A 25,242-nucleotide genomic window follows, 5' to 3' on the forward strand; every position below is an offset into this window, starting at 1 on the left:
TATGGTAGTTCCGCATGATGATGATGAGCCTAGGACAATTCATGAGGCTCTCTCATCTTCTACTAAAGATGAGTGTATGAAAGCACTTAATGATGAAATTGAGTCTATGAAGACAAACCAGGTCTGGGATCTGGTTGATCTACTGACAGGGCGTAAGACTATTGGGAACAAATGGGTTCTTAAATTCAAACGCAAGTCGAATGGATCGATAGATAAGTACAAAGCTCGCTTAGTGGTGAAAGGATATACCCAGCAGGAGGGTATAGACTATGAGGAAACATTTTCACCAGTGGTGAGGTTTGCTTCAATTCGCCTGATTCTAGCTATAGTAGCAAACATGGATTTGGAACTCTACCAAATGGATGTTAAGACAGTATTTCTCAATGGAGAACTAGATGAGGAGATCTATATGGATCAACCAACAGGTTTTGTGGTCAGAGGTCAAGAGCGCAAAGTGTGCAAGCTCAAACGATCAATATGTGGCCTAAAACAATCATCTAGGCAATGGTACCTTAGATTCCATCGAGCCGTTCTTTCGAATGGCTTTACGATGATCACAGAGGACCATTGTATCTATGTCAAAACGTCCAAGAAGAGTTTCATTATGTTGTCATTATATGTTCACGACATACTACTAGCTGGAAATGATAAAGGGTTGATAGTCGCCACAAAAAAGTGGTTATCCTTCAATTTTGAGATGAAGGATATGGGTAAAGCAGAATACATTCTAGGAGTTAAGATCTACAGAGATCGCTCAAAGAGACTTTTGTGTTTGTCCCAACAGACTTACATAAAGAAAGTCCTCGAGCGTTTCCTAATGAATGAATGTAAACTCATTGACACCCCTGTTGCAAAAAGCGAGAACTTATCTAAAGAGTTGTATCCTAAGACTCAAATAGAAAAGAAAAAGATGACCCGTGTCCCTTATGCTAATGTTGTGGGTAGTCTGATGTACGCAATGATGTGTACTCGGCCTGACATATGCTATGCAGTTGGCTTAGTGAGTAGATTCCAATCTAACCCTGGACTGGCTCACTAGAAAGCAGTCAAGAGGATTATGCGATATCTCTAGGGAACTGCAGACTATGTGTTGTGCTATCAAGGTTCAGATTTGCAGCTAAAAGGTTACGGCGATGCCGATTGGGGCAGTGACCTAGATGAGCGTAAATCAACCACTGGGTATGCCTTTTTGCTCAATAATGGTGCCATTATATGGAGCAGCAAGAAATAACCCTGTATAGCTTTATCCACCATGGAGGCATAATACATAACTTGTTCTGCAGCGGTTCAAGAAGCTGTTTGGTTATGGAGATTCCTCAAGCATTTAGACATTGGCACAGATTCTTCAGATCTGGTGACAATATTCTGCGATAGCACGGCTGCTCTTGCATATGCTAAGGACTCTAAGTACCATGGAAGAACCAAACACATAGATATTAGATATCACTACATCAGAGACATGGTAGCGCAAAAGGAAGTGGTTCTGAAACACCTCTCTACAAGTCGCATGGTTGCTGATCCCTTAACGAAGCCCATAGCAACAGATGTCTTTGAGGCTCATGTTAGGAATCTAGGACTGCATAGACTGTAAATGTATTTTGTGTTTCAAATGACATTAAGATGTAACCTTTCCTTTGGGATATTAATACAATATGATTCAGTTATTATCTTTATCGTATTGTCTTTCTAATTCATACACAAGATATGTCAACAGGCTTAGATCGGCTCACTCACACGAGCAATCGCCTCTAGCGCTTGAGAAGCGAGTAGAGATGAGACATCGTGTTCTTACATACTTGTCCAAATGGATAAGTTAGTTGACACAAAGATATGTCGTTTTAGTAAGAGCTAAGATCAGGTCCAATGAGAGGACTATGCATGGGTTACCCCACAACCTATGTAGCCTGTGGTTAGCCAGATGTGAGATCCTCTTTGACGCCGTAGAGGCGAGCAAATATAGGAACTCGGATTAGACGCTTAAGGAGCGGTTAGACTAAGATCTGTACGGTATTGATATAGACATATGCTCTTTAAAAAAGAAAAATCCACCGTAGCATGTGTTTCATACTACATGTGCTTATTCGACCAAATGAGTAAGTAAGTATATGGTTCCCCTCTTTCTCATTGTGTGAGTCTCATTTTTTTTAAGTGTCCTTTACTTTTGACTATGTCACAAGATGGAAGTTATAATGTCTGCTACTTTGGCATGTTGTCTATGGCCATGATTAATACGGTCTAAAGAGGCATTGCTGGGAAAGCGGTTTGACCAAAATTGAATGATATGAGTGCAAAGGGAAGATTCTTCGATATCGCATCTTCGATAGTGTTTGCTGATGTCAAACTATGACGCTATATACTGGTAGCGACTAAGGTTGTGAACATATTGAAATGATTTAGAGATAGTCAAGCATTGTTCTGAGTTTTCTGAAACTCAAGAGGGTTTCGAAAATGGTTGAACTGATGCAATCGAATGAGTCTAGGACATAACCAAATACTTTAGGGATGTTACTATGCTAGTCTTCTCTGGGAGAGATTTGGTGTATGTACTCCCACCTTTCTATAGATATGCTTGGTGGTAGCACGACCTATTTACTTGTATGAATAAGATTGAGAACATTAGAGAGATGCTGACCTGGGGTCATGCCCACTGTGTGCGAGTGGGAGATGTTAATTGGAGGGGCGTCTACATGGGGCAGACCCCTCCTTTACTCTGCCTAACAAGCCATGCGTTATTTGCTTGTAACGCATGGCTTAAAGCCATGCGTTTCTGCCAAATAAATGGCAGATTAAGGCTAGCCTTTAAGGCCAGCCGTGTAGGGGCTATATATAGCCCCCCACTTTTGATTCTTGGTAATTATCAGAAAAGCAAAAGGTTCTCTCTCTTTTGTTCTCTCTTAAGATAGTATTTAGCAATGTTTTGAAAATCGTTCCGTTCCGGCCGGAATGGCCGGAATTTTTCTTGCCGGAACAGTGACCGGAATGGGATAGGTATCTATTCCGTTCCGGGTCAAATTCCGGCAGTTCCGGTCAATTCCGGCCAGAATAGTAATTCCGGTCAGAAATTAAAAAAAAAAAAAAAACTCTCTTGTAAATAAGTTGAAAAATAATGAATAAAATCGTACTTTTAGAATTCAAATACCCATTTTCGTGTACTAGAAATATTGTTACTTTTAATAATCTGTCTATTCTTTAAATTTTTTCCTTTATTTTTGTGTCTTAACTCAAGTTTGTGATTTTTTTCAATATATATTCATTTTATAAATCTTTAATTCGTCTATATATACACATATACATATCACACACTTACATATATATGTATTTTTTTTATTAATTATTAGTTTATATATACATATAAATATTTATATATAATATATAATTAATCCCGAAACGGTACACCGAAACGTACCGGTACCGAAATATTCCGTTCCAGTGCCTCAACCGGAATGGTCTCCGGAACGGATTTCAAAACTTTGGTATTTAGGCTGTGGATTGTTAAAGCGTTACTCTAGTAGTACGCTTTACCACTAAGTGAAAACTTTTGTCGATCTAGAGAAACTTGTGGAGCAACTTTATAAACTGAACTTGAAGTACTTTCCACTGTGCATTCTTACAATATATCAGGAGCATCACAGTGGCAATAGCATGGGGGTAGTGCAAAATGGTAGAGAGACATAAGGGGCAGTTCAATGGATTGATGAACGAGTTGAGGGTTAGTAAGCAGTTGGAGGGCACGTAACTCATTAAATGTAGGAATTTACATATGTAGCCTTACTTACTTAGGGTAGTTACAGAATAACGATCTCCATTGTGTATAAATACTGAAGCTTTCTTTGTAAAAGGCATTGAGAAAATTTAATAAGATTCATTCTTGGAGGACTCTTATCCCATGAAGATCATAAGTTTTTGGTTATTGAGAACAACAATGAATTCTTGGATGAGTTGTGTCGAGCAACAATTTTGTCCAAGCTAGAACTTAGATCTGGATACCATCAAATTCGTGTAAGAGAAGCTGACATTGAGAAGATTGCATTCAGAACACGCTAAAGCCATTATGAGTTCTTGGTTATGTCTTTTGACTTAACAATGCTCCTGCCACTTTTCAGGTCTTGATGAATGAGGTATTTCAGCCCTTCTTAAGAAAATTTGTTGTAGTTTTCTTTAATGACATATTGATGTATAGCAAGAGCAAGGAGGAAAATTTATAGCACTTATCATTCGGTTTGGAAGTTATAGCAAAAAACAAATTGTTTGCTAAAAGAAGTAAGTGTAAGTTTGGATGAGAGGAGATTGACTATCTTGGGCACTTAGTCTTTGCTGGAAGGGTAAGAGTAAATCCATCCAAGATTGAGGCTACGATTGAATGACCTTTACCAAGGTCCATTAAGTGATCTCTAAATGGATTCTTTGGACTAAGTGGATGTTATAGAAAAATTGTTAGAATTTATAGGTTGATTGCTGCCTCACTCACTAAATTTTGAAGAAGGATGCATTTGTTTGGGGGCCTGAAACTTCCCAAGCTTTTGCGGTATTAAAACACACAGTTACTAACCCACATGTTTTAGTCTTGCCTAATTTCTCTAGGCCCTTTTTGATCAAGTGTGATGCATCAAGAAGGGTGAATAGGGTTGTGTTAACACAAAATGGAAGGACTTAGGCATACCTTAGTCAAGCATTGAAAGGCAAGGCATTGGACTTGTCTACATACGAGAATGAATTGTTGGCATTGGTGTTGGGTGTTAAGAAGTGAAGGCCTTACATTTTAGGGACTACTTTTGTTATTAAAACTAATCAAAGAAGTTTAAAACTTTTGTTGAAGAAGAAGATAGGGACCCTATCACAACATAAATGGATATGCAAGTTACTTGGATATTGAGTTTACCATTGAGTACAAGAAAGGTAAAGAGAATGTTGCTGTAGATGCTCTTTCAAAAAGTAACGAGGTTATAGAGGAAGAAGCATGTTTGTCTACTATCATAGTTTTGGATCCAATGCGGTTAGAACAATTGAAAACTTCTTATTTGCATGATGAAGAACTTTCTAAGATTTGCACGAAGTTACAAGAAGGGTTTGCTACCAATCAAACTTTTCAATAAAAATGGGCTACTGTTTAAGAAAGGAAGATTACTTACGTCAACTTTATCTCCTTTGAAGGAACAAGTGTTGTAGTTCATACATAGCAGTGCTTTTGGGGGGCACTCGGGATATCAAAAATCTTTGCATAGAGCCAAGGATAATTTCATTTGGATTGGTATGAGAGGGGATATTAAGAAACATATTTAAAGAACGTGCAGTTTATCATAAGTGCAAGGTGAAGAATTTACAACTAGCTAACTTGTTACAACTATTGCCAATTCCCACTAGATCATGGAGTGATATCTCCACGGATTTTATTGATGTCCTTCCTATTTTGAAAGGATTTTCTATCATTTTGTTGTAGTTGATAGATTTACAAGATTTGCTCATTTTCTATCATTATCTCATCCTTATAGTGTAGCTTCAATGGCTCAGCTTTTCATTTCTTAGATCTTCAAGCATGGTATGCCAGCAACTATTTTAACAGATAGAGATGTGACTTTCACAAGTAATTTTTGGAGGGAGCTGTTTAGATTACATGGCACTAAGTTGCATTTCAACTTTGCCTATCATCCTCAATCAAATTGGAAGGCTAAAATATTTAACGAATGTGTGTAGCAATATCTTAGATGCTTTGTTTGTGAGAGACCCAAGCAGTGGATTCAAGCTTCCTTGGGCAAAATGGTGGTATAACACATCAATCCACTCATCAACTAGAATTACATCATTTGAGGTTTTGTAGGTGTTCCACCTCCTACACTGTTGCAATATGTAGCAAGCACAACACAAAATGAGGTCATGGATTCTTAGTTGAAGTCAAGGAAAGAAATTTTAGTGCTACTGAAGAAGGACCTCCTAGCTGCTCAATCTAACATAAAACACCAATATGATAGACACCACACGCAAAGGCAATTTCAAATTGGAGATGTGGTGTATTTGAAGTTATAGAAGTACAAACATCAAAGTTTGGGTTAAGTTGCTAATCCTAAGTTAGCAGCAAGTTATTGTTGCCATTTTAAAGTGCTGGAACGCATTAGGGAATTGGCCTATAAACTAGAATTGCCACAGAATTTATATGTACATCTAGTTTTCCATGTCTCCAGATTGAAGGAACATATTGGACCAACATATAATATTTCATTCACATTACCATTACTTGATTCTCATAGGGGGTTGAGGACTAAGCCAAAGACTATATTGCAAAGAAAAATGTCTACTCTTAACAACAAGCCATTGATTGAGTTGTTAGTTAAATGGCATGGGGCTCCTAAGGAATACTCATCTTGGGTTCTTGTGGACCAATTGAGAGTTCATTACCCTAACCTTGTGGGAAAGGTCTTTTGATGAGGAAAAATTGTTAGGAGCATCACATTGGTAGTGGCATGGGGGCAATGCAGTAGAAGAATGATAGAGAGACGTAAATGGGAGTTCAATAGATTGATGGAGTTCAGGGTTGGTAAGCAGCAAGAGGGCACGTGACTATTTAAATGTAGGAAGTATGTTTGGATGTTGAGATACTCTCAACACTTCTCAATTCCATTACTATTTATTATTTTATTATTACTTTTTACATATTTTTTATTACTATTCAATATTTTATTATTACTTTTTACTTATTTTTTCACTGCTATTCACAATATATCTCAACACTTCTCAACAAAAATACTCTTTCTGTATGTAACTAGAATAACGATCTCCATTGTGTATAAATACTGGAGCTTTCTTTGTAAAAGGCATCGAGAAAAGTGAATAAGATTCATTGTTGGAGGAATCTAATCACTCGAATATTAGAAGTTGTGCACTATTCTTGGAAGGGGAGGCGTGCCGTGTGTGGGATGAGAAATGAAAGCGATGAGAAACAAACATGAAAGCGATGAGAAATGACCCAAAAGCTGTGGTCGTAGATACATACCATCATAAAATAATTGACTTCCTTGCTGCAACATGACAGGAAAGAACCTATTCAAATATTGTTGAGCTCAGGTGGGACCTTCCTCAAAGGAGCTTTCATTTTACTTCTTTGTTTAACAGTGTCCGGGGACCTAAAATGTGACATGCCATAGAGGCGTCTTGACCAATACTTCCTTTTTTTTTTTTTCTTTTTTCTTTTGTCTTTGGTACATACGTCTTTACAAAGATAATAAAAAGTAGGGTTATATATGGAGCATGCTTGCCTACAACTTGGAGTTTTCTTCATGTCGTTCATGCAGACTCAGTACTTCGGTGTATATATTTCTCCAACCCATTTTACTGGATTCCATCTAATTCTGCCTGTATTTTCACTGCCAACGGTCAAGACCCAAGGCAATATACTGATCAGAAAAGGTCGGATTCAGAGAAAGAGGCTGAGTAACAACTTTATTTCCAAATTGTTACTCACATTTCCAAGACTCAGGTCTGGAAGCTAGCATTCACATTTTTATTTCCAAAAGGTAACAACTTGGAGGGAAACCAAGACGAGCATATGATAAATTAATTTACATATTACATATCATGTATGAGTAATGCTAGATTATTTAAAAAAAAAAAAAAAAGAAGAAAAAAAAAAGAAAGAAAGAAACCCTATTATGAAAAAATAATTTCTTTTTCAAGAGTACTCTGTACAAACGGAACTTGCACATTCTAGATGTGTACAAATCATTTTTCATCATTGTATATGTATGTATGTCGTATATATAATTAATATGATGAGTCCCCTTCCATTTCTATTAATTTTACCTTGTTCTATTTTCAAAAAGGGTAAGTTAATGAGACATGGCAAAAAGTAAAGGCCAAAAAGAAACAAATTAAATCGATCGAGTATTTCCAAAGTAAATGTTGAAAACTTTCGTAGTGAAAACCTTATAAATAGTGAAAATATTTAAAAAATAAATTAAAGAGGCAGTAGCCACCCATGCATATCGTGGCTGAGGCTGTTCGATCAGCCTGACCACAAGATCTAGACCACCTCGTGGTGACTAAAGTTCTAGCCCTTCCGTGGTGGCAGCTGCGACTGTGCATGGTTGCTGTGTTCTTAAAAAAAAGAGTGTTATTATTAGGCACAAGTTTTTTGATTTTTTGAATGTTCTTTAAAAAAAAAAAGGCCTCCGATATCAAAAGCCCCTCTATTTTTTAAGTGGATTTGACAGTACCCAAACGTCAAAAACTTTCAGCCTTGTGAAGCACGAAGCAGAAGATGATGACATGCTGCATGAAATATCACAATTAATTACACTGTAATTGACATGGGTTGTCAATTTGTCTGTCTGTTTATCTCTAACGAAAGTTACGAATTAAGATGCTCTTTCCCCCTTCTTCTTTCTCAATAAAAAATATTCTGAATTGGCAGGGAGTAGGTCTAGTTCACACCAATGGAGTTCAAAGCATCCATTATTATTGACTATGAAAAAAGAAATAGAGATGATCAAAGCCAAAATAAATAAATCAATAAAACATTAACCCACTTGCACTTTAGAGGTTTGCATCAACGGCTTACCATTTCAAGTAATATTAGATATAGTCGTAGAGTGTGCAAGCATCGTATAGTCATTTTAAAAAAGAGTAGAGTCTATTATTAAAAAATTAATTTCTTTTCCTGTGAATTCTGTATTTGTTTTTTTTTTTTCAAAGTGATTATATATATACTTATGATTGCAACTATCATTTCTCTCTGGATGAAAAGAGATGGGTAGATCAGACAATGAACTTGTTTAAAAGGTAACTCTCCCTCGAAGCGGCAAAGTTGGTTTTTAGTGTATGTATCTGCTGCTCCCACAAAGTAATCATTGAAGCCTCTCTTTGATTTTTATCTAATTGTGAGCTACTATTCTCTTTAAAATCACGTACTGATCAGAATCTTTTATGGCATTCGAGGTCTTACGCTCCATATCTATTTTTCTAGTGCTATCCCAAAATCTTCAGATAATTTATTTTTCAAAGCCTTATGTTGGATTCATTTCTCCCAGTACCATAAAAAATTACTGTGATATGTATGAGTTTTATTTCCTAGATCTCAAATAATCAAGAGAATTTTCTCATGCTGCAGGTGCCTGAGCACATGCTCCATTTTGTTGCTACAGATGCCTGCATACAGAGTATTTAACGCTTTAACAGGATCATCACAGTCAAATGCAGGTTACTTCTCTTTTCTCTCTTTTTATTTTTTGGTGTAAATTGCACAGGCCCATTTAAGATTCTCATAATTTAGTTTGCTCTCTTGTCTTCGTCCGAGTGTTTTCAGAATACAACGAATTTGTATACCATTTTCTATATAATAATTTATAAAGACCGGCTTCACTAATAACCAATGTGGGACTGGGATTTAGCTTTCGTGACTACTTTTATAACTTATTTAATGTGAGTTTTCCTTTCCCCAATGTGAGACTGCGGTGTTACAAACTCCCCCTCTTAAATTCAGAGTTCTCGCCAGGAGTCAGGACCATGTCATTCGGTGCTCTAGTATCACATGGCTGGCCTTACTAGGTGGCTCTGATACTAGGGACCCAAGGAGCACTAACACATCTGGACTATAACCACAGAAGTCTAGTTAATTTCAAGCTTCCCTATGATCATTTACAAAGTCAAGTTTCACCTAGTAAGTAGTCAATTCGGCACAATCATGACGAACTTCATAACTTGGCCACACTAAGTGAGTTATTTGTTTTCCCAATCTAGGACTGGGGTGTTAGTGTTACAACCAACCCCTAAAGTCCTATTCCTTCGTGCAAACTGCATCACATCACAATATTCATGCAAGCTGCCATGGCCCATGACATTAGTTCCCAACACCCCAGTGTCTTCTTCCTTTTCCATGCAAACATAGCAGTAGTCACATTTCTTTAAACATGTATTCTTCTGTGATTGCATTATCAACATATAGAAATTATGCAGGCTAAACAGGCTCATCACAAATACGAGAAAAGCTAATTCATTTTTTTGGAAGTTGTCAGCTTGTCTGAAATGGTCTTTCTCTGCTATTGACAATATTCAGAAAACCATTATATATGGAAGTACGCAGACATTCTGAGATGATGCCTCCAGGGTCGGGATTGGCACTTGCAATGGGATAAGTTAGACTGACTGGTGTTTGCCGATGTTATCCTGAATGGTAATTGTATCAATAAGGTATAGTAGGATCCTCTTCAGCTCCTCTCCAGTGCTCCACTCGTGGACTTTTGCCTTGACTAGCAGTGGTTCGCAAGAAATGCGTTTCCACAGAGGATAATTCTTCCTCGGCATCACATAATCACTTCCACCAAGCTTCAGAGTTGGGCAATAATCCCCATGTCCATCTCCAAGGTAGATGAAGTTTTTGGTGCTGTTTCCAGAAACAGAAGCTTGGATTTCGTCAATCACCTGACCCTAAAAACCGGAAGATAAAATAAACCCTTTGCTACCAACACCAAAAGAAAAGGAAACAAGAGTCTCAGTAGCAACAATGAGTCCATACGTTACATCATCAACCATAAATCTTTGCTGTGAACAGTAAACTACATAAGTTAATTAGTAGATGTCAATCAGAGATTATATGAATGACAGAAAGCTACATCATTCCATAAGCGCTGCAGCTCAGAGACAATACTTTTAGCATGGGGGAGGGGATGCTGGGCTCGATACAGATAGATGGTAGTCAGCCAGAACCAAATAGATGGTATTCATCCAACACACGAGTTGGTGCTTTCAAATGCCACTGTAAACAATATCTAACAGCCTCCAATTCCACTGTAAACAATATAGCACATGCTCCAGTACCTCTCGCTCCTCCTTCATCCCTTATTTAGGGATAAAGAAAATGCCATTTGATCCAAGGCTAATGGATCCAAAGAAAAATAAATACCAGATAAAAAGAAAAACGAACAGTCTCGGCCTTTTTTCTTTTTCTTTCTGTCAAAAATTGTGAATGGAATATCTAATATTGTGGAACAGGATATAAAAAGGGGGTGCGTTCCAGAGAGGAGAAAGTGAGCATGATTCAAACATTCACCATGTTGAAAGTATTTGTCAAGTGACTCACCTATATGGAAATGTTACAAGCTATGAGAGACCCTTTTTTCTAGTCTCTCCGCCATAAGTAAAGCAGACGCTAAATTCTTCTCTTGTTAAAGGCATAGTTCATTTATGATTTAACACAACCAAACAACCTTCAAACGGCTAAGGAACTTGGAATGTTACAAAACAACGCAATACAACTATACCTTTAACAAATGCAAAACTAATTACTCAATAATATGATGATGATTCTTCCTTCAGTAAAAACTTATTTCCTTTCTGGCCAGAAAGACATTGTTTATGGTACCTTGCACATAGTTGCATGGCATAATTTGCATCCATGAGGAGACGAATTCAAATCGTGAAAAGGAAAGATCCTAAGCCGTCCGTCTTCATCCACGAATGATGGGTTCGTGTATATCCGAGAAAAGCAACCCAACAGACCATGATGCTTCAAGATTGTTTCAATGAAAAACTGATTCGCATCGCTAATCACCCTCAAATCGCATCTAAAGCAAACAACATCAGTCGCAACATCAACCTTTTGTCATCAATCAGCACCTAGGAACAACTACCAACTCACTCTATATTAGAAAGAGGAGGTCAAGAAAATATACCCCAGAGCATGTGCTGCTTTAATAGCCGCGACAATACACGGATCCATTGGAGTCCGTTTCAGGCACTCTGTAATGTCTTCGGCAGTTTGACCTCGTGAGTGGAGCTCCTTCATCATACCATCCTACAATAGGCAACTGATCTAGATAAATAAAAAATAAAATAAAATAAAAAATGACGAAAATTTAACAAAATCCAAATGGGTATTCGTCATCTAAGAGATTGAACAACATTAGATACCATGAGAGAGTTCCAAGGCAAGGTAGAGCGGAGCTTATTGAAGAGGGAGGTGAGCCCCATCTCCGTGACCACCCAACGGTCACTATCATCATCAATGATCGTGCGGTCAAAGTCAAACAGCAGCACCACCGGTGTTCCAGCCATTTCGGGCACCGGAGCTGGGACTCTCCGGCGACCAGGGAAAAGGAAGGGAAATGGAAAAAGCGATAAATGTTTACTTTGCTAGAGGTAGAGGGGTATTCGCTGAATCGGTTTCGGCTTCATATCAGCGAGTCATACGAGCCGTTTGATTTTGATTGATCGGAGGAAAGTGTGAAAAATCCAAAACAATTTTAATGGCAAGAAAATATTATAAATTAAGGTCTGGTTTGATTACAATCTCTTATAATTATTATAATTTTTTCAGACTATCACACAAAATATAATAAAATTTTATTATTTAAATTTTTAAAATAAAATTATATTAAAAAATTATATTATAATAATATTGTATTCAATTTTTAACTTTTATCTCATCTCGTTTTATCTATGTAATTAAATCAAGTTTATGGTTAGTTTAGTTAGATGAGATGAGATAAAAAATTTATAAATAGTAATCAAATAGTTTGAATAGTAGTAAAAGGATCTAACTTAAATATTTTATAGAGTTCTAAAAAATAAGTGAAAAAAAGTTAAATAAAAATATTTTAAAATTAAATTATTGTTAAAATATTATTTTTATTTTCTAATTTAAAAAAATAAATTATTTTTTATGTTTTGCTTAAAAGTTTGAAAAAATTATAATGATGACTAGATGAAAAAGTTGAAAATTTAAAATAAAAAGTATTTGTATTTTAAAGGTGTTTTGATATTAAGATAAAATGAGATGAAATGAGATACATTGAGATCATCTGTAAAATTCTGAAAAGAATGATTTTTATATCTCAATAAATATTACAAAAAGTCTAAGGCCTCATTTTGATAGTAAAAGTATTTTATCTCATCTCATATCATCTCACTATTACAATTTTTTTAAATTAATTTTCATATAAAATATAATACACAATTCAATTTTTTTTAAATATCAAAACAATAATAATATTAAAAAATAATATTTTATTTAACTTTTAATTTTTATCTCAACTCACAATTACAACTAAAGTAAAATAGAAAAGAGACGATGAAGCTAAAGTGTTAATTAAGGAAGAGTCAATAAGACGAAAAATCAATAACCGCTATACAACGAAAATATTTCTCCATCCCTATTGAATTAGAACTCATTCATGTTAATAAACCTTTCGTCTTCAAACATTTCTTTTTTAAATCTTGATGTCAAACAATCGAGTGAGTCGATTATAGTAAGGAAAAATTTAATTACAATTATAATTACGTATTAATATATATATCAATTTAATATGATTGATCAAAAAATAAATTTTATTAAAAATAATGTTAATTTAAATTTTAAATATAAAAAAATAAATTTTAATACGCAAATTAGTATATAATTTTACTTTTAAACAACAAAACTCTTGTAGTAATAAAGACAATATAATAATAAAAGGTGTTTTTAGTATGCAATGGTCGACATAAGTCAATAAAATAAAATAAAATAAAACGGTGAGTGGCTTAATAGAGTAAAGAAGATGTTTCTGAAATTATACAAGAAATAGATAGATTCCAACTTTTTATGGTTTAAATTATATACAATATATTAAATTATTTACATATTTCACTTAAATATTTATTATCGAATAGTTGGTAAATATTACTAGGCTAGAATAAGATGATTATCTGTAAAAAATTTCGAGAGATAAATTAAGAAGAGAATTAAATACTCTTTTAATATATTCAATATCAAAATCGAAAATACTTAATATAGCTTGCTATCTCATAAATATTTATTTAGATGCTAGATTTTTCACATCTTAATCAAAGCTTATTTGGTGTATTTAAAAATCAATTCATAGTAAAAACTTTTTATTTAATATATCATCTTGAAATTTAGAAATACGCAATACAATAGTTAAAATTTCTTCTTTTAATGGTGTTGTAATTATTTTGGGCAAGATATTAGCATCCTAAAAGAAATCCCATGATTTGGTCATGGATAGAAGAAGATGATTTTTGTTTTAAAATTCTTCCGTACCCAAAGTCAGAGGTACCAGTTTCAACAATTTTAAAAATATAAAAAGATTGAAATAAACAGGGAGATATATTTGACATGAGACTTAATTTATTTTAATTTTAATTTATTTTATGATAATAGTATATTTTTCGGTACGTAGAGTTCTTTCTTAATCTTTTAAATAAAGAGTCTGATTACTAGCCTTAAAAGATATACATTGTTACTATAATATGGTACATCAAGTTCTAGTATACAAATTTCTTTATAAATTAATTGGAATCAATTATTTTAAAATTTCTTTAGGATTAATTGTATGTATAGATGACTTGTATATATAGAATTGGGGTTTAATGGAAGGTAATTTAAATAAGATTTACGACTAATATATAAATGATTGGAAGCCCTAATTTGTTTTTTATTATTATTATTACATATATGACTCTACCTAATAGTATGGAGCTTGCTCATTCATTCTTTTTTTTTTTTTTTTTTTTTTTTTTTTTTTTTTTTTTTTTAATGTCAGAGAACCTCTCTAAGGCAAAGCTTTTTGGATCAACTCCTGTAGAGTAAACTTTGGTCCCGTGCACCGCACCTTTGAAAGTTTTCCTACACGAAACTGGTTAAATCGCTGACTTTTTATCAGGAGATGTAGCTTCAAATAATTGTTTTCACCTATGAGATGTTAAACTGTGTAGGTTAAATGGAATGATATCTCAAAACCAAAACCTTCACTACTTGGACCAACCTCTTGGGGTTTGCTCATTCTTATTGAATATTAAACAAGCATCTTAAAATATGGCAAGGAACCCCAATCTATCAATGTGAAATGGACCGTGTCTATTTTGTAGGGTTTCAATATCTAAGATGACTTTGTGATCGATAAACACAAAACATTAAATTTAAGGCTGAGCTTAACAGGATCGAAATCAATTTGATATGAATCCAAATTGACTCAGTTAATAATCATGTTCTTTTTAGCATAACTCACAAGTTGACACAACCTATATTCTCATAATATACCATTCACAACTCCCTTCTACTTGTTCTTGTTTTCTTTTATTTATTTATTTAGTTTTATTTTCATATTCTTCCTCGTTGTTGTAACCTTCTATTTCACACAATGAGTAAGTCGTCAGCGTCGCTCTCTAGTTGTTGCACTCAAAGATTCACGGTTGCATGGTTGGTTGAAAATCAGTTCAATTTTCGTTGGTTAGTTGGGAGTGGAGGAGCGGCTAAATATGGGGACGGACAACTTCTCTCTGAGGTGGGGGTTGGGGCATATGGCCCCCTGTCCAAGCTGGCCGGGGGTCAAAGGGCTACGCTCCACCCATATAGGATGGGTAGCAGCTCTACCAAGAACGATGAGATGTATTTGATTGTTGAAATCAACTCAACTTATCTCAATTAATTATTAATGAGATTCACTAATTTTTCAAATTTTTATAAAAATTGCTAAACCCATCTTAACCTACTTCATACATTAAAACACATATATCAATTTATTTATATTCAAGCACATCTCAATGCGACTTATTCAACAATGCTATTTACCGATCAACTCAGATCACCTAATATCATCTAGCATCTAAACTCAGCCAAATTGACAAGTAAAATTGCTGAAGCATCTCAGATTTTATGCTAAATTATTAGTATCCAAGTCAAGTGAAATAGAGAGTATCTCGATACTCTTCCCTGCACTACCATGCCGCGAATATTAATTAGTGCTCATTGGTAGTTAAAACACTGAAGTAGAGAGAGAGAGAGAGAGAGAGAGAGAGAGAGAGAGAGAGAGAGAGAGAGAGAGAGAGAGAGAGAGAGAGAGTCCATAGATATAGGAAGCACATCTCAACCAATTGAGTTCCTCTCTGTTATTAGTTGCTCGTCATCGTGAATAAATCTCAGTTCATAATAGAATTTACAGATACAGCTCAAAGGAGTCCTTCGACTATAAATGAATGAATGCAGGTCTTTCCTCCCTATACAGAAAAATATTCTGTGATATCCTTTCCCTCTGTCTACAACACCTCCAACCTAATACTCCTTTTAATTGAATTTGACAAAAAAAAAACTGAACATCTTATGAATCAAGCTAGTCAATATAATTCCAATTCGACCTCTTAGGCTTTAAACATGAAGTGAAACACGGGTCTTTATCGGTTTTAGCTTCAAGCCCATGCTTTCAGGAGAGAGGAGTTCCGGGGAGATGTAAGAGGGACTGAGGGGGCCCCTTGGGCTGTCACTGACGTGGTATGGCTTATACAATCCGTACCCCATGAAGAAGAACTCCATGGGTATCAACATGGCATGGGGCTGCTCCTCCGTCACCATTGATCCACAAGCCTGAACCTGCACAAATAACACAACCTTCAATACAAATTGCCGTTTGCACAATCCATGTGCATGTATTCAATTTCACATATTTCCTGAATTGCACCAGAAGCAACCTGTGATATGAGCATTATATCATAGACAATGACTTGGAAGCCTGGATTTATTATGTCCACGACAAATGCAGAATAACACAGTTTCTTGGGAAGGATACCACAGAGAGTTTCATAGATTAATCAATCGGGAAAAAATTCCAACAATTGTTGCAGGCATTGAACCCTTGCTAAGACCAGAACTGGTCCACCTATAAATTATACGAACGTATATTGCACCACATACCTCGACTAAGGCACTAAATCTACGGTCCAGTTTGGAGTTCATGTGAAGTGCCTCCGAATGGAAAGGAGAGCTATCCCCAACAAAGATCAGTGAACGACATGTTAGTCTCTTCAACCCTTTGGTAATGTCTGGTCTCCTGCAAATTGGCAAAACCAAATTGCAGTGCATAAACATATACAGTTAAATCTTTGTGAAGAGTACATTGATGCAAGCAAACAAGTACACTGACAAAGCAGCCATTGCACAGTTTTTACCTGTTGATTGCTTGAAGAAAACGAAAAACATTTATGCTCTGTCTCTCATCAAGCAACTGCGGAAACAAATGTCATGGGAATCAAACAAGCATCACCTTTTGGAAATCCACCATATAAGGAGGGAGAAAAGAAAGAGAATCAAATTCCAGAGAAGGTACAATTTTTGCACAAGTGAATTTAAATAATAGCTTTAAACACTGACTCTTCGACATGCTTGAACTATATCTGACTCTGGAACCCCTGCACTACCCCGAAGTTCCTGTTAAAAATTTATAGCAACCTCATCACTCAATCAACCCAGTAAAACCATGTAGTATATAAGCAAAGGGAAACAAACATCACCACAGTTGAGGAACTAGAATACCTTACTGAAGTAGCGTTGAAGCAAGCACTCCTTCACCAAGCCACACACGCCATAGAAATAAAGGAAGTTTGACATCACCTACAGAAAATACACATCATTGGATATGGTATAAAAATTGATGCATGTTTACCAGTAAGAATAATGGCAAGGTATAAACAAGGAACCTTATTATATATCCATTCGGTCCAGGAAGGTGCTTTGCATAAAGGGGACACAAGTATCAAACCAAGAACGCGTTCCCTATTCTTCAACTGTGACAGAAACCTTGCTCAGTTGATCCAATAATAGAAGTTTTTTTAAAACATACTGATCACACTACTCCAGAAGGGTTACATACTGCAAATAGGGTAAGGATGTAGGCACCCGCTGTCACCCCCATGCACATAACTTCCCCAAGCCTGAAGAAGGATATAATTATCTAATCAGAATACGAAGTCAAAAGACAGGTTTTCATCTGAGAAAAGACCCAAGGAGACACTCCATAAATAAATCCCCTTCTACTCCGTCTTTTTAAGAAGCACAGTAAGGATTTCATGTAGCATGCTACTTAAGAACTGAAACTAAGAGTTTTTTGGGCATAAAAAATTAACATAAAAATCCAATAAAATATAGAATAGTCATTACCCGAAAAAGTTAAGAATCTCAATTATCTGATCAGCTAAATCATCAACAGAGGGCACGGGATCATCGGGAAAAATTGCAGCTGCTCCTAACTGGAAGAACTCTTATGATAGTTCCAGAAGAGAAACTATGTGAAAAATACCATTTAGTTGTATATGCATGCGATACATGTTTCAGATAGAAAAATAGCCAAATTATAAAGATGCAGTCAAATCAACCAATTACAGACCTCGTGCCCAGGTGGACTGATATGATAGATGCAGAAGTTGTGGAGCAACAAAGAAGCTGCTTCGGGACAGAAGAGCAATCCTTGGAAACAAGAGACATCTGCACAAAATATTAATAATTAAAATAATATTTGTGATAAAATTTCAAAAAAAAAGTGCAAAATCAAACATAACCCATAATCGGTAAATTATTACTGCATTTTGAAGGGTCGAGAACCAGATCTTAAAAAGAGAACAGGAAGATAAAAGGGCTAAAATTGCACAGTTATTTTTTCAATTGTGTGGCAGGCATTTGTGAAAGGAGATGGCATCAGACTCCATCACACTTACGATTTAATGCTAAATCAGGATAAGTAAGTAGTGCTGGTTTGTCTTGGTCTCCATAAACTATAACAGACACAGGACCACAGCCAGTACGAATAAGATGTTCCTGCATATGACAGATTATAATGTAAGTGCTATGAACAAAGAAATCAAGCCAGAACCACTATGCATGCGAAATAACCATGTAGATCTTAACATTCCAAGAAAGAAACGAACAGGTGCACTTTTAAAACTGTTTCACCACCATTACATCTTTAGCTTGTGTAGTAGGCATTTGTGAAAGGAGATAGCCTTCAGTATGTAACAGGAATCAAGTGTTTTGAATATGTACCCCTCAAGTAAATGAATGACGCCCAAATCATCCAGAGAATTTAATTCCCTAGAAGAGCTCCCCCATGTGCATCTACCCCTTTTCAGGCAGCCCAAAACTATCTTGCCACATCATATTGAATTAACTTTCCAAAAAGACGAAACAACTAATTAATTTCTGGTCTCAATAATTGTATTCTTTTCCTTCGAAAGAAGAAAACAAAAAAGGATGACAGTTAAAAAGAAAGGCACGGAATCTCATAGACTTAAAGAAGGCATTGACTTTAGACCGATTAAATGATCGGAAAAAATAAGGAAAGAGATTGAAAAATAAGGAAACAGCTAGACTTGTCCATGTGATAAAAAGGAATAAGATAAATAAAGGTATAGCACAGGTTTCTACATTGAATAGAAATATGATTTGATCCGGGCAAGGAATTCATTAAAAGAAAGAGATTTCTCCTACGCTAAAATGCATAATACAGGAAAAGGAATCTGATCCCTCTCAAAAGTAACAACAATATACAAACAAATCCCTTTAACCCAATTCAAAGGGAATACCAAATAAAATAAAGGAATTTTAATGATTATTTCCAAAACAATCTGCTTGTACCCAAGCATTAAGTATGCACAAAAAGTAAACAAAATTAAATGGGACCATTTGTGGAAATAAAATGTATTTTACTTTCAGAAAACTGTGTCTAGAGCTTAGCCCGGAGAATGGATTTGTGAGATCCAAAAAACTTATTAAATAAATGTAAATGGAAAGATCACTTGCTCCCATCCCAAAAAAAAAAAGATCACTTCCAATAACGGTTAGAAAAAACAAATATTTCATCAATCTAAGGGAAGAAAAAAACCAACCCATCCTTTATTGCGTTAAAAGGGAAGAAAAATCAATGATGTTGGTGTTCTCCAAGCAACGATATGAAAACACCCACAAATATGAGTTTCCATTTCTTCTTCAACTTGTTCTCAACCAAACAAGAAATCAAACACCATCAATTCATTCAACTGCAGCAAAGCAAATAACTAAAAACCAAAGTTCAAAAAATAAAAAAATAAAAAAAAGGAACCTCGCAACCGTAAAAAGCAGTCATTGGGGAAAAAAAGGAATTCGCAACTGTTGAATGTAGTCATTGGAATTTGGAACCATACGATAGAGCTGTTCGAAATTAATCCACACAAGCCAAAGAAACAGACAAACCTTTCCACCCAGATGGATCTTCTCCATATCGACGGGAACAGAGTTGTTAGAATCTGCCATGGCTGTAGTTCTTTGTATCCCAAAGTCCCACAGCCTCGCTCTGTGTCTCTCTTTGCATATAAGCCTCTAGCTTCATTGGCTTATATACGAAGCGATTGACTGTCAACTTATGACTCTCTGTCTCTCTCTACCGTCTCTCTGACTGGAAAACATAGCCTTCGGTTAACCAACACTGACGGTCTTTACCCAGTGGCACTGGTCAAACCTTGTGCTGACTTTGATTTTCAAGGAAAATATAAACGACTAGTTTTTTAAATAAAGGAATATAAACTACTTAACAATTATAATATTTATAAAAATTAATTTACATTCAATATGAGCCGTCACGTCTACTTTACGGCAGTCATATTTATTTTAAAATAAATTAATTAATTTGATAATTTAACTTATTACAAATTGAAACTAATGAAAGAAAAATATAATTACAAGTATAATTGTGTATTAATATGTGTATTAATATGATGTGATTGGTCAAAAAATAGATTTTATTAAAAATAGTGTTAATTTAAATTTTAACTATGAATGAATCAGTCTTGGTACACAGATTAGTACGCGACTGTGTTTGTATATATCAAAACTCAATCAAGAAAGCCACCAAACCGAATTTATAATTATTTTAAAATATATTTATACACCCTTTAAATATTTAAAAAAATTATAAATCTATAAAAAAAACACTTGGTTAAATAAAAATAAATAAATCGTGGACATCCTCAATACAACTAGTGTTTTCCTACATTAAATTAAGTTAGTTTATAAGTTTAATATATTGTCTTTATAAATCAAACATTTTTCTTAATTAAACTAATAGTTAGCGGAAGTTTTTTTTTATCGGTGCTATTTTGTAATTATATATGATTTATTTACTTTTAAAATGAACTTAAATAACTCGCGAATTATTTTTGTTAAGTAGTGCTACAAATTGTACTTTTTTTATTTTTTTTAAATATGTTTTAAACATCTTTAAACATTTTAAAAAAATAAAAAATACATAAATATATTAATAATTACTTCCTTAATTATTAAATAAAAAATAAATAAAATATATGAACAGTTAAATTGAAGGGACAAACTTAGACTGCACGATATCATTTTCCTTTTTTGTTATAAACAATTTGTTTCTCTCCTTTCTTATTTTTCGTTACACAACAATCTGCCCAATGGACTTGAGAAACTTTCATGATCATTTTTCTTTTAATATTACAATTTATTTACATAGTTTACAAATATATAAATACATTCATAAGAAGTGAAAATACATGTGTCATATTAGAAAATTGATTTCCTCATATCTTATAAAATATTTAAGATGTTTTCACTATAAAAAAATTAATAAAAAAAAAAGTATTCGACTTTATACAAATTGAGATAAACTAAATTTTATTCGAGTCATATTGTTTAATAATTGGTCCTAATTTTATTTTCAAAATACAAGATTAGATAACTTAATAAATGCACTTAGTAGGATTCATATCAAATTGACTTGTTTATTCACGGTCTTAGATTACATTTGGATAATGAGATGATCTCAGATACTTTGTGAATAGTAATAAAAAAGTAATGAATAGTAATATAAAATAATAAAAATAAAAATAAAATAATAAATAATAATGAAGTATAATTCACCACCCAAACCAACCCTTAATGTTTTATATTAAGGTTGATCTTTTATTTTGTTTCCATGCTGTGTGTGTATGATGTGCGCGCACACAGACACGCGTCATTGAAATGCTTCTTTGTATGGGGCCCATTTTCTTCATTTTGCGACTTAGAAGTTACAAATTGTGGGTTGCTTGCCTTTCATTTGACTCAATGATTAATCATATAAATGTGTGTATCATGTTGATGTATAATGCTCATCTCATTTTGGCAACTTAGTGGAGTAGGTTATGGTTCCTTTCTCCCTTGTGTTGTCCCCCACTTCTTTCACAACCACCAACGTGCCATTTTAGTTAAAAAAAAATGGTAGAATTCATTCATTCTTTTATGGGGGTAATGATTAATTAGATTGCATAAAAATTGCTTATAAAAGAGATTGTAAAACTACTGATTTTGTACCAAATTTCACTCATAAAATCAATAACATTTTTGACAGATGTAATTACTCCATGAAAGCAAGGTGGTAAAAGTGGGGAGGAAGATGATAACTAACTCCGGTAAACATCGATAGCATGGGCAAATGGGTGATATCATAAATATTTTAGCAAAACTGACTAGATGCTATGGAAGCTTATCACCTACTCGTTTGTATCTCCAGCAACCTGAAGCATTAGAGTGTTTCATCTGCCAAGCCAAAATATAAATGGTGATTGCACAGATTTTTATCATGAAGTTGGTTAACATCCTAACAGAGCACAACAAAAGAGTGAAGTTGCTATAAATAGCATGGTTAAGGTCTTTACCCAACGGAGAACCTTAAAACTCCTTTGTTTCTGTATCCTCATCCGAGATTGGATTCTCAACTTCACTCTCACTATCAGAACCATCGTTACGGACAAAAGTGGACCTTGCTCTGACTGAGTCTGAGTTTTGGCAAAGGTCATACTTGACAAATTTTATCTTCTGATTTTCAGCACTTCTCCCTTCTTGCCGTTTTCTTCCTCCATTTTCTGCCAGCTTCATCGTGTGGGCAGCAGCCACAAATGCAGCACTCATGGATTGTTCCATCTTATCCTCATCTGTATCTTCGTCTGCTCCATTATTATCAATGGTAAAGAGAGTATCATCATCCACTTTTTGGTCCTCCAACTTAGATGCAGGTTGCTCCAAGTCAGCTTTAAAGACATCAAGAACTAATTTGGTACGGTATTTTGAAATGCTATCATCAAATACTTTTATTCCCCGATCCTCAAGGTTTAGTAGCCACTCTGGAAAATCACATCATTGACAATAAAAATTAGATAAACAAGTCGGCCATCAACTATAGAGTGCAGTTGTTTGAGCTACTTACTGATTAGAGCTTTTGGTGAGGATCCACTTGATATATTCAGTTTTTCCTCCAAAACAATCTGGCTGCTGCCCCATTTAATAATTTGGGATGGCAGAAGTGAATTGGAAAAGGCGTCTATGTAAGAAATAGCTCTCTTCTGATCCCCACCTCCCCTGCAGCAAGCACAATAATGTATTAGACTTTGCGCTGAAGAATTCATTAGAATATCAACAATATAACTCTTCTGTAGTACCTGAAAAGTTCTATGGCCTCGTATGTAATAATCAATCTCGCCATGGCAAGACATTTCATGTGCTCAGCAGGTATGCTGATTGCCCTCTCAGGACTGAGAAAAGAATACTCAACCAATATTACAGCATCATAGAGGACATTTCTTAACAAAACTTCATCTTCAGAACTCTGCATATACATATTTCCACGGGAAGCTCTTTAGAATCGGGACCATCTTCAAAATACATAAATTGACTACTGTACACACTCGCACACACTGATAAAACCCCAAGGAAGCAAGAAACTGTACAGATAATTGGGGATACGCATTAACAAATTAAACGTTCCGAGAAAGACATACTAACCAATAGGGAAGTCACAGCCAAAACCCTCTCCAGCAGTATCCGCACAAGGGTCTCTGGATTACGAAACAATCATGATGTAAGCGTACCAAAGTTGAAATCAGAGAAACACTACTGTAATTGGAGATGTTAAAGTATTTGTATAATTTTTTTTTTTTTTATAAGTTAAAGTATTTGTATAATAAAACAGCATTTCACACAATTCCTATGATTGACGAGACAAGAACTAGATTATAATAAAATGAGTTTAAAATTTTAATTTTCTCAACAGGACAGCCGCAAAAATGCCCTGACAAGTAATTACCGAAAAAGAAGAAGCTCCGAAAGCCAGAAATTGAACCAACAGCCCAACTCCTCAGCTCCTCCCTCGCAATCCCAGCACGGAATTTTAAGCAAAGTTCCAACAGAAACACCTCGGCAATAACAACTCCAGCCAACTGTCCGACACAAAATTTTCCGTCACTGAGCCATTTAATAGTTTCACCACTTAGAAGCGGCAAGAAAGCCTCTATGCCATTATTAGAACCGATCCAAATGCGAACTAATTCTGCGAAAGACGTTGTCGAATTCGAACCAAGCGAACCCCATTCGTCAATAGAATCCTTACCACAACACACAATAATATACCCAAGAATGCCTTCCACCAATGACATAATCTCCCTCATTGCTTTCCTCTCTCTCTTCAAAGCCAAGTCCTTTCCAAACAACTTAACGACCAGCTTGTACACCTCGAACACCACCGGAGTAAGCAATGCTATGCACTTCGAAGAACCGCAAGAAACAGAACAAGAAGATAACAACTGAAACAAGTCCTTCGAGGCAGCCATCCGATCCAAAAGGTCATCTTTCAGTGGGTTTCGGCTACGAAAGGTTAATCCGGCATACACCCAGATCGATTCAAGAGGTGGGTCAAGCTTTGCTTGCATTAATTCGTAGAAAACATGAATGAAATGAGATAAGTCGAGGGTTTCTTCGTGGATTTCGGCAAAAAGATTTTGCATTGACTGGTTTAGCTTGAGCTCGTAGTTCTTGCCTACTAGGAGGTCGATACGGTTTTGTGGAGCGGAAGTTGCAGGTTCGATTGCAGCTACAGACATGGTGCTTCTTTGTGGGAATCTAATGGGGAGAGCAATGATGAATCAGAGACAGCTAATGCTAAACCCCAGAAACCCTATAAATGGGAAAGTTGAGGGAGAATGGCGATTACATTGTTTAGGGTTAAAACTTTGAAGGGCCATTTGAACGTTCCATTTATTTTTGCCACGTTAAGCATGGAATTAATTATATACCGGAATTAACCTTGGATGGTTCTGGCCTCAAGTTGCTTGCCAAGATTTGTGACTTACTAGCGTACCCGCGCATTCCGCGCTGAGGCTGGGTTTGAGAGGTGAGATACTGAGATATCATGTAAATATAAGTAATAAAAAAATTAATAATAAAATATTAAATAATAGTACAATATAATAAAAAATAAATAAATAATAATAATAAAATAATAAATAATAGTAAAGTATTTTCACAACATTTCACTACTCAAATTAGTCCTTAATTATGTAAATGACACAAGGGTCAAGGATAGATAATTTGGTAACACGTAAAAATTGTTTGTACACACTATCAACAAGTTGTATTGTTTTTTAGAAGTTGTGACACAACTATGGGTATGTTATATTTATAAAGATTGA

At 35.1% G+C, this 25,242-nt stretch overlaps 3 protein-coding genes across 5 annotated transcripts; all 3 read right to left on the reverse strand.

The window, feature by feature from the left end:
• Window positions 1-9,963: 9,963 nt before the first annotated feature.
• On the reverse strand, window positions 9,964-12,166 carry LOC122308499 (thiamine phosphate phosphatase-like protein). The gene is made up of 4 exons (XM_043121857.1): window positions 11,896-12,166; window positions 11,658-11,779; window positions 11,348-11,549; window positions 9,964-10,413 (listed from the first exon to the last, which is right to left on the reverse strand). Exons 1-4 carry the CDS (start codon window positions 12,037-12,039, stop codon window positions 10,123-10,125), a joined length of 759 nt encoding a protein of 252 aa, XP_042977791.1. The 5' UTR covers window positions 12,040-12,166; the 3' UTR covers window positions 9,964-10,122.
• A 3,668-nt stretch (window positions 12,167-15,834) lies between these two features.
• On the reverse strand, window positions 15,835-20,205 carry LOC122306645 (protein NDL1-like). Of its 2 annotated transcripts, none has more exons than XM_043119086.1 (11): window positions 19,976-20,205; window positions 18,466-18,565; window positions 18,138-18,235; window positions 17,912-18,000; window positions 17,625-17,685; window positions 17,452-17,538; window positions 17,288-17,365; window positions 17,126-17,182; window positions 16,924-16,979; window positions 16,670-16,805; window positions 15,835-16,348 (listed from the first exon to the last, which is right to left on the reverse strand). In XM_043119086.1, the coding sequence occupies exons 1-11, from the start codon at window positions 20,033-20,035 to the stop codon at window positions 16,127-16,129; spliced, it is 1,044 nt and encodes a 347-aa protein (XP_042975020.1). In that variant the 5' UTR covers window positions 20,036-20,205; the 3' UTR covers window positions 15,835-16,126. The 2 variants fall into 2 exon arrangements, with proteins under 2 accessions (XP_042975020.1, XP_042975021.1); XM_043119087.1 differs by lacking the exon at window positions 19,976-20,205 and adding an exon at window positions 18,710-18,763.
• Window positions 20,206-22,070: 1,865 nt separating this feature from the next.
• On the reverse strand, window positions 22,071-24,813 carry LOC122308077. 2 transcript variants are annotated; one of them, XM_043121239.1, is made up of 6 exons: window positions 23,862-24,813; window positions 23,561-23,613; window positions 23,218-23,384; window positions 22,986-23,137; window positions 22,438-22,902; window positions 22,071-22,318 (listed from the first exon to the last, which is right to left on the reverse strand). In XM_043121239.1, exons 1-5 carry the CDS (start codon window positions 24,652-24,654, stop codon window positions 22,451-22,453), a joined length of 1,617 nt encoding a protein of 538 aa, XP_042977173.1. In that variant the 5' UTR covers window positions 24,655-24,813; the 3' UTR covers window positions 22,071-22,318; window positions 22,438-22,450. The 2 variants fall into 2 exon arrangements, with proteins under 2 accessions (XP_042977173.1, XP_042977172.1); XM_043121238.1 differs by having other exon boundaries at window positions 22,205-22,902.
• Window positions 24,814-25,242: the final 429 nt, after the last annotated feature.

This window comes from Carya illinoinensis, chromosome 4 (assembly GCF_018687715.1).
Source record: "Carya illinoinensis cultivar Pawnee chromosome 4, C.illinoinensisPawnee_v1, whole genome shotgun sequence".
Taxonomy (NCBI): Eukaryota; Viridiplantae; Streptophyta; class Magnoliopsida; order Fagales; family Juglandaceae; genus Carya; species Carya illinoinensis.

Excerpts from the sequence above, each read along its gene's own strand:
- LOC122308499 (XM_043121857.1), bottom strand. The coding sequence starts at position 12,039 with ATGGCTGGAACACCGGTGGTGCTGCTGTTTGACTTTGACCGCACGATC. Across the intron at positions 11,550-11,657 it reads AAAGCAGCACATGCTCTGGG|ATGCGATTTGAGGGTGATTA; the intron begins GTATATTTTCTT and ends TGTTTGCTTTAG. Across the intron at positions 10,414-11,347 it reads GCCATGCAACTATGTGCAAG|GGTCAGGTGATTGACGAAAT; the intron begins GTACCATAAACA and ends TCCGGTTTTTAG.
- LOC122306645 (XM_043119086.1), bottom strand. The coding sequence starts at position 20,035 with ATGGCAGATTCTAACAACTCTGTTCCCGTCGATATGGAGAAGATCCAT. Across the intron at positions 17,539-17,624 it reads ACATCCTTACCCTATTTGCA|TTGAAGAATAGGGAACGCGT; the intron begins GTATGTAACCCT and ends TTTCTGTCACAG. Across the intron at positions 16,980-17,125 it reads TAGTTCAAGCATGTCGAAGA|TTGCTTGATGAGAGACAGAG; the intron begins GTCAGTGTTTAA and ends TTGTTTCCGCAG.
- LOC122308077 (XM_043121239.1), bottom strand. The coding sequence starts at position 24,654 with ATGTCTGTAGCTGCAATCGAACCTGCAACTTCCGCTCCACAAAACCGT. Across the intron at positions 23,385-23,560 it reads TGGCTGTGACTTCCCTATTG|AGTTCTGAAGATGAAGTTTT; the intron begins GTTAGTATGTCT and ends ATGTATATGCAG. Across the intron at positions 23,138-23,217 it reads GAGGCCATAGAACTTTTCAG|GGGAGGTGGGGATCAGAAGA; the intron begins GTACTACAGAAG and ends TGCTTGCTGCAG.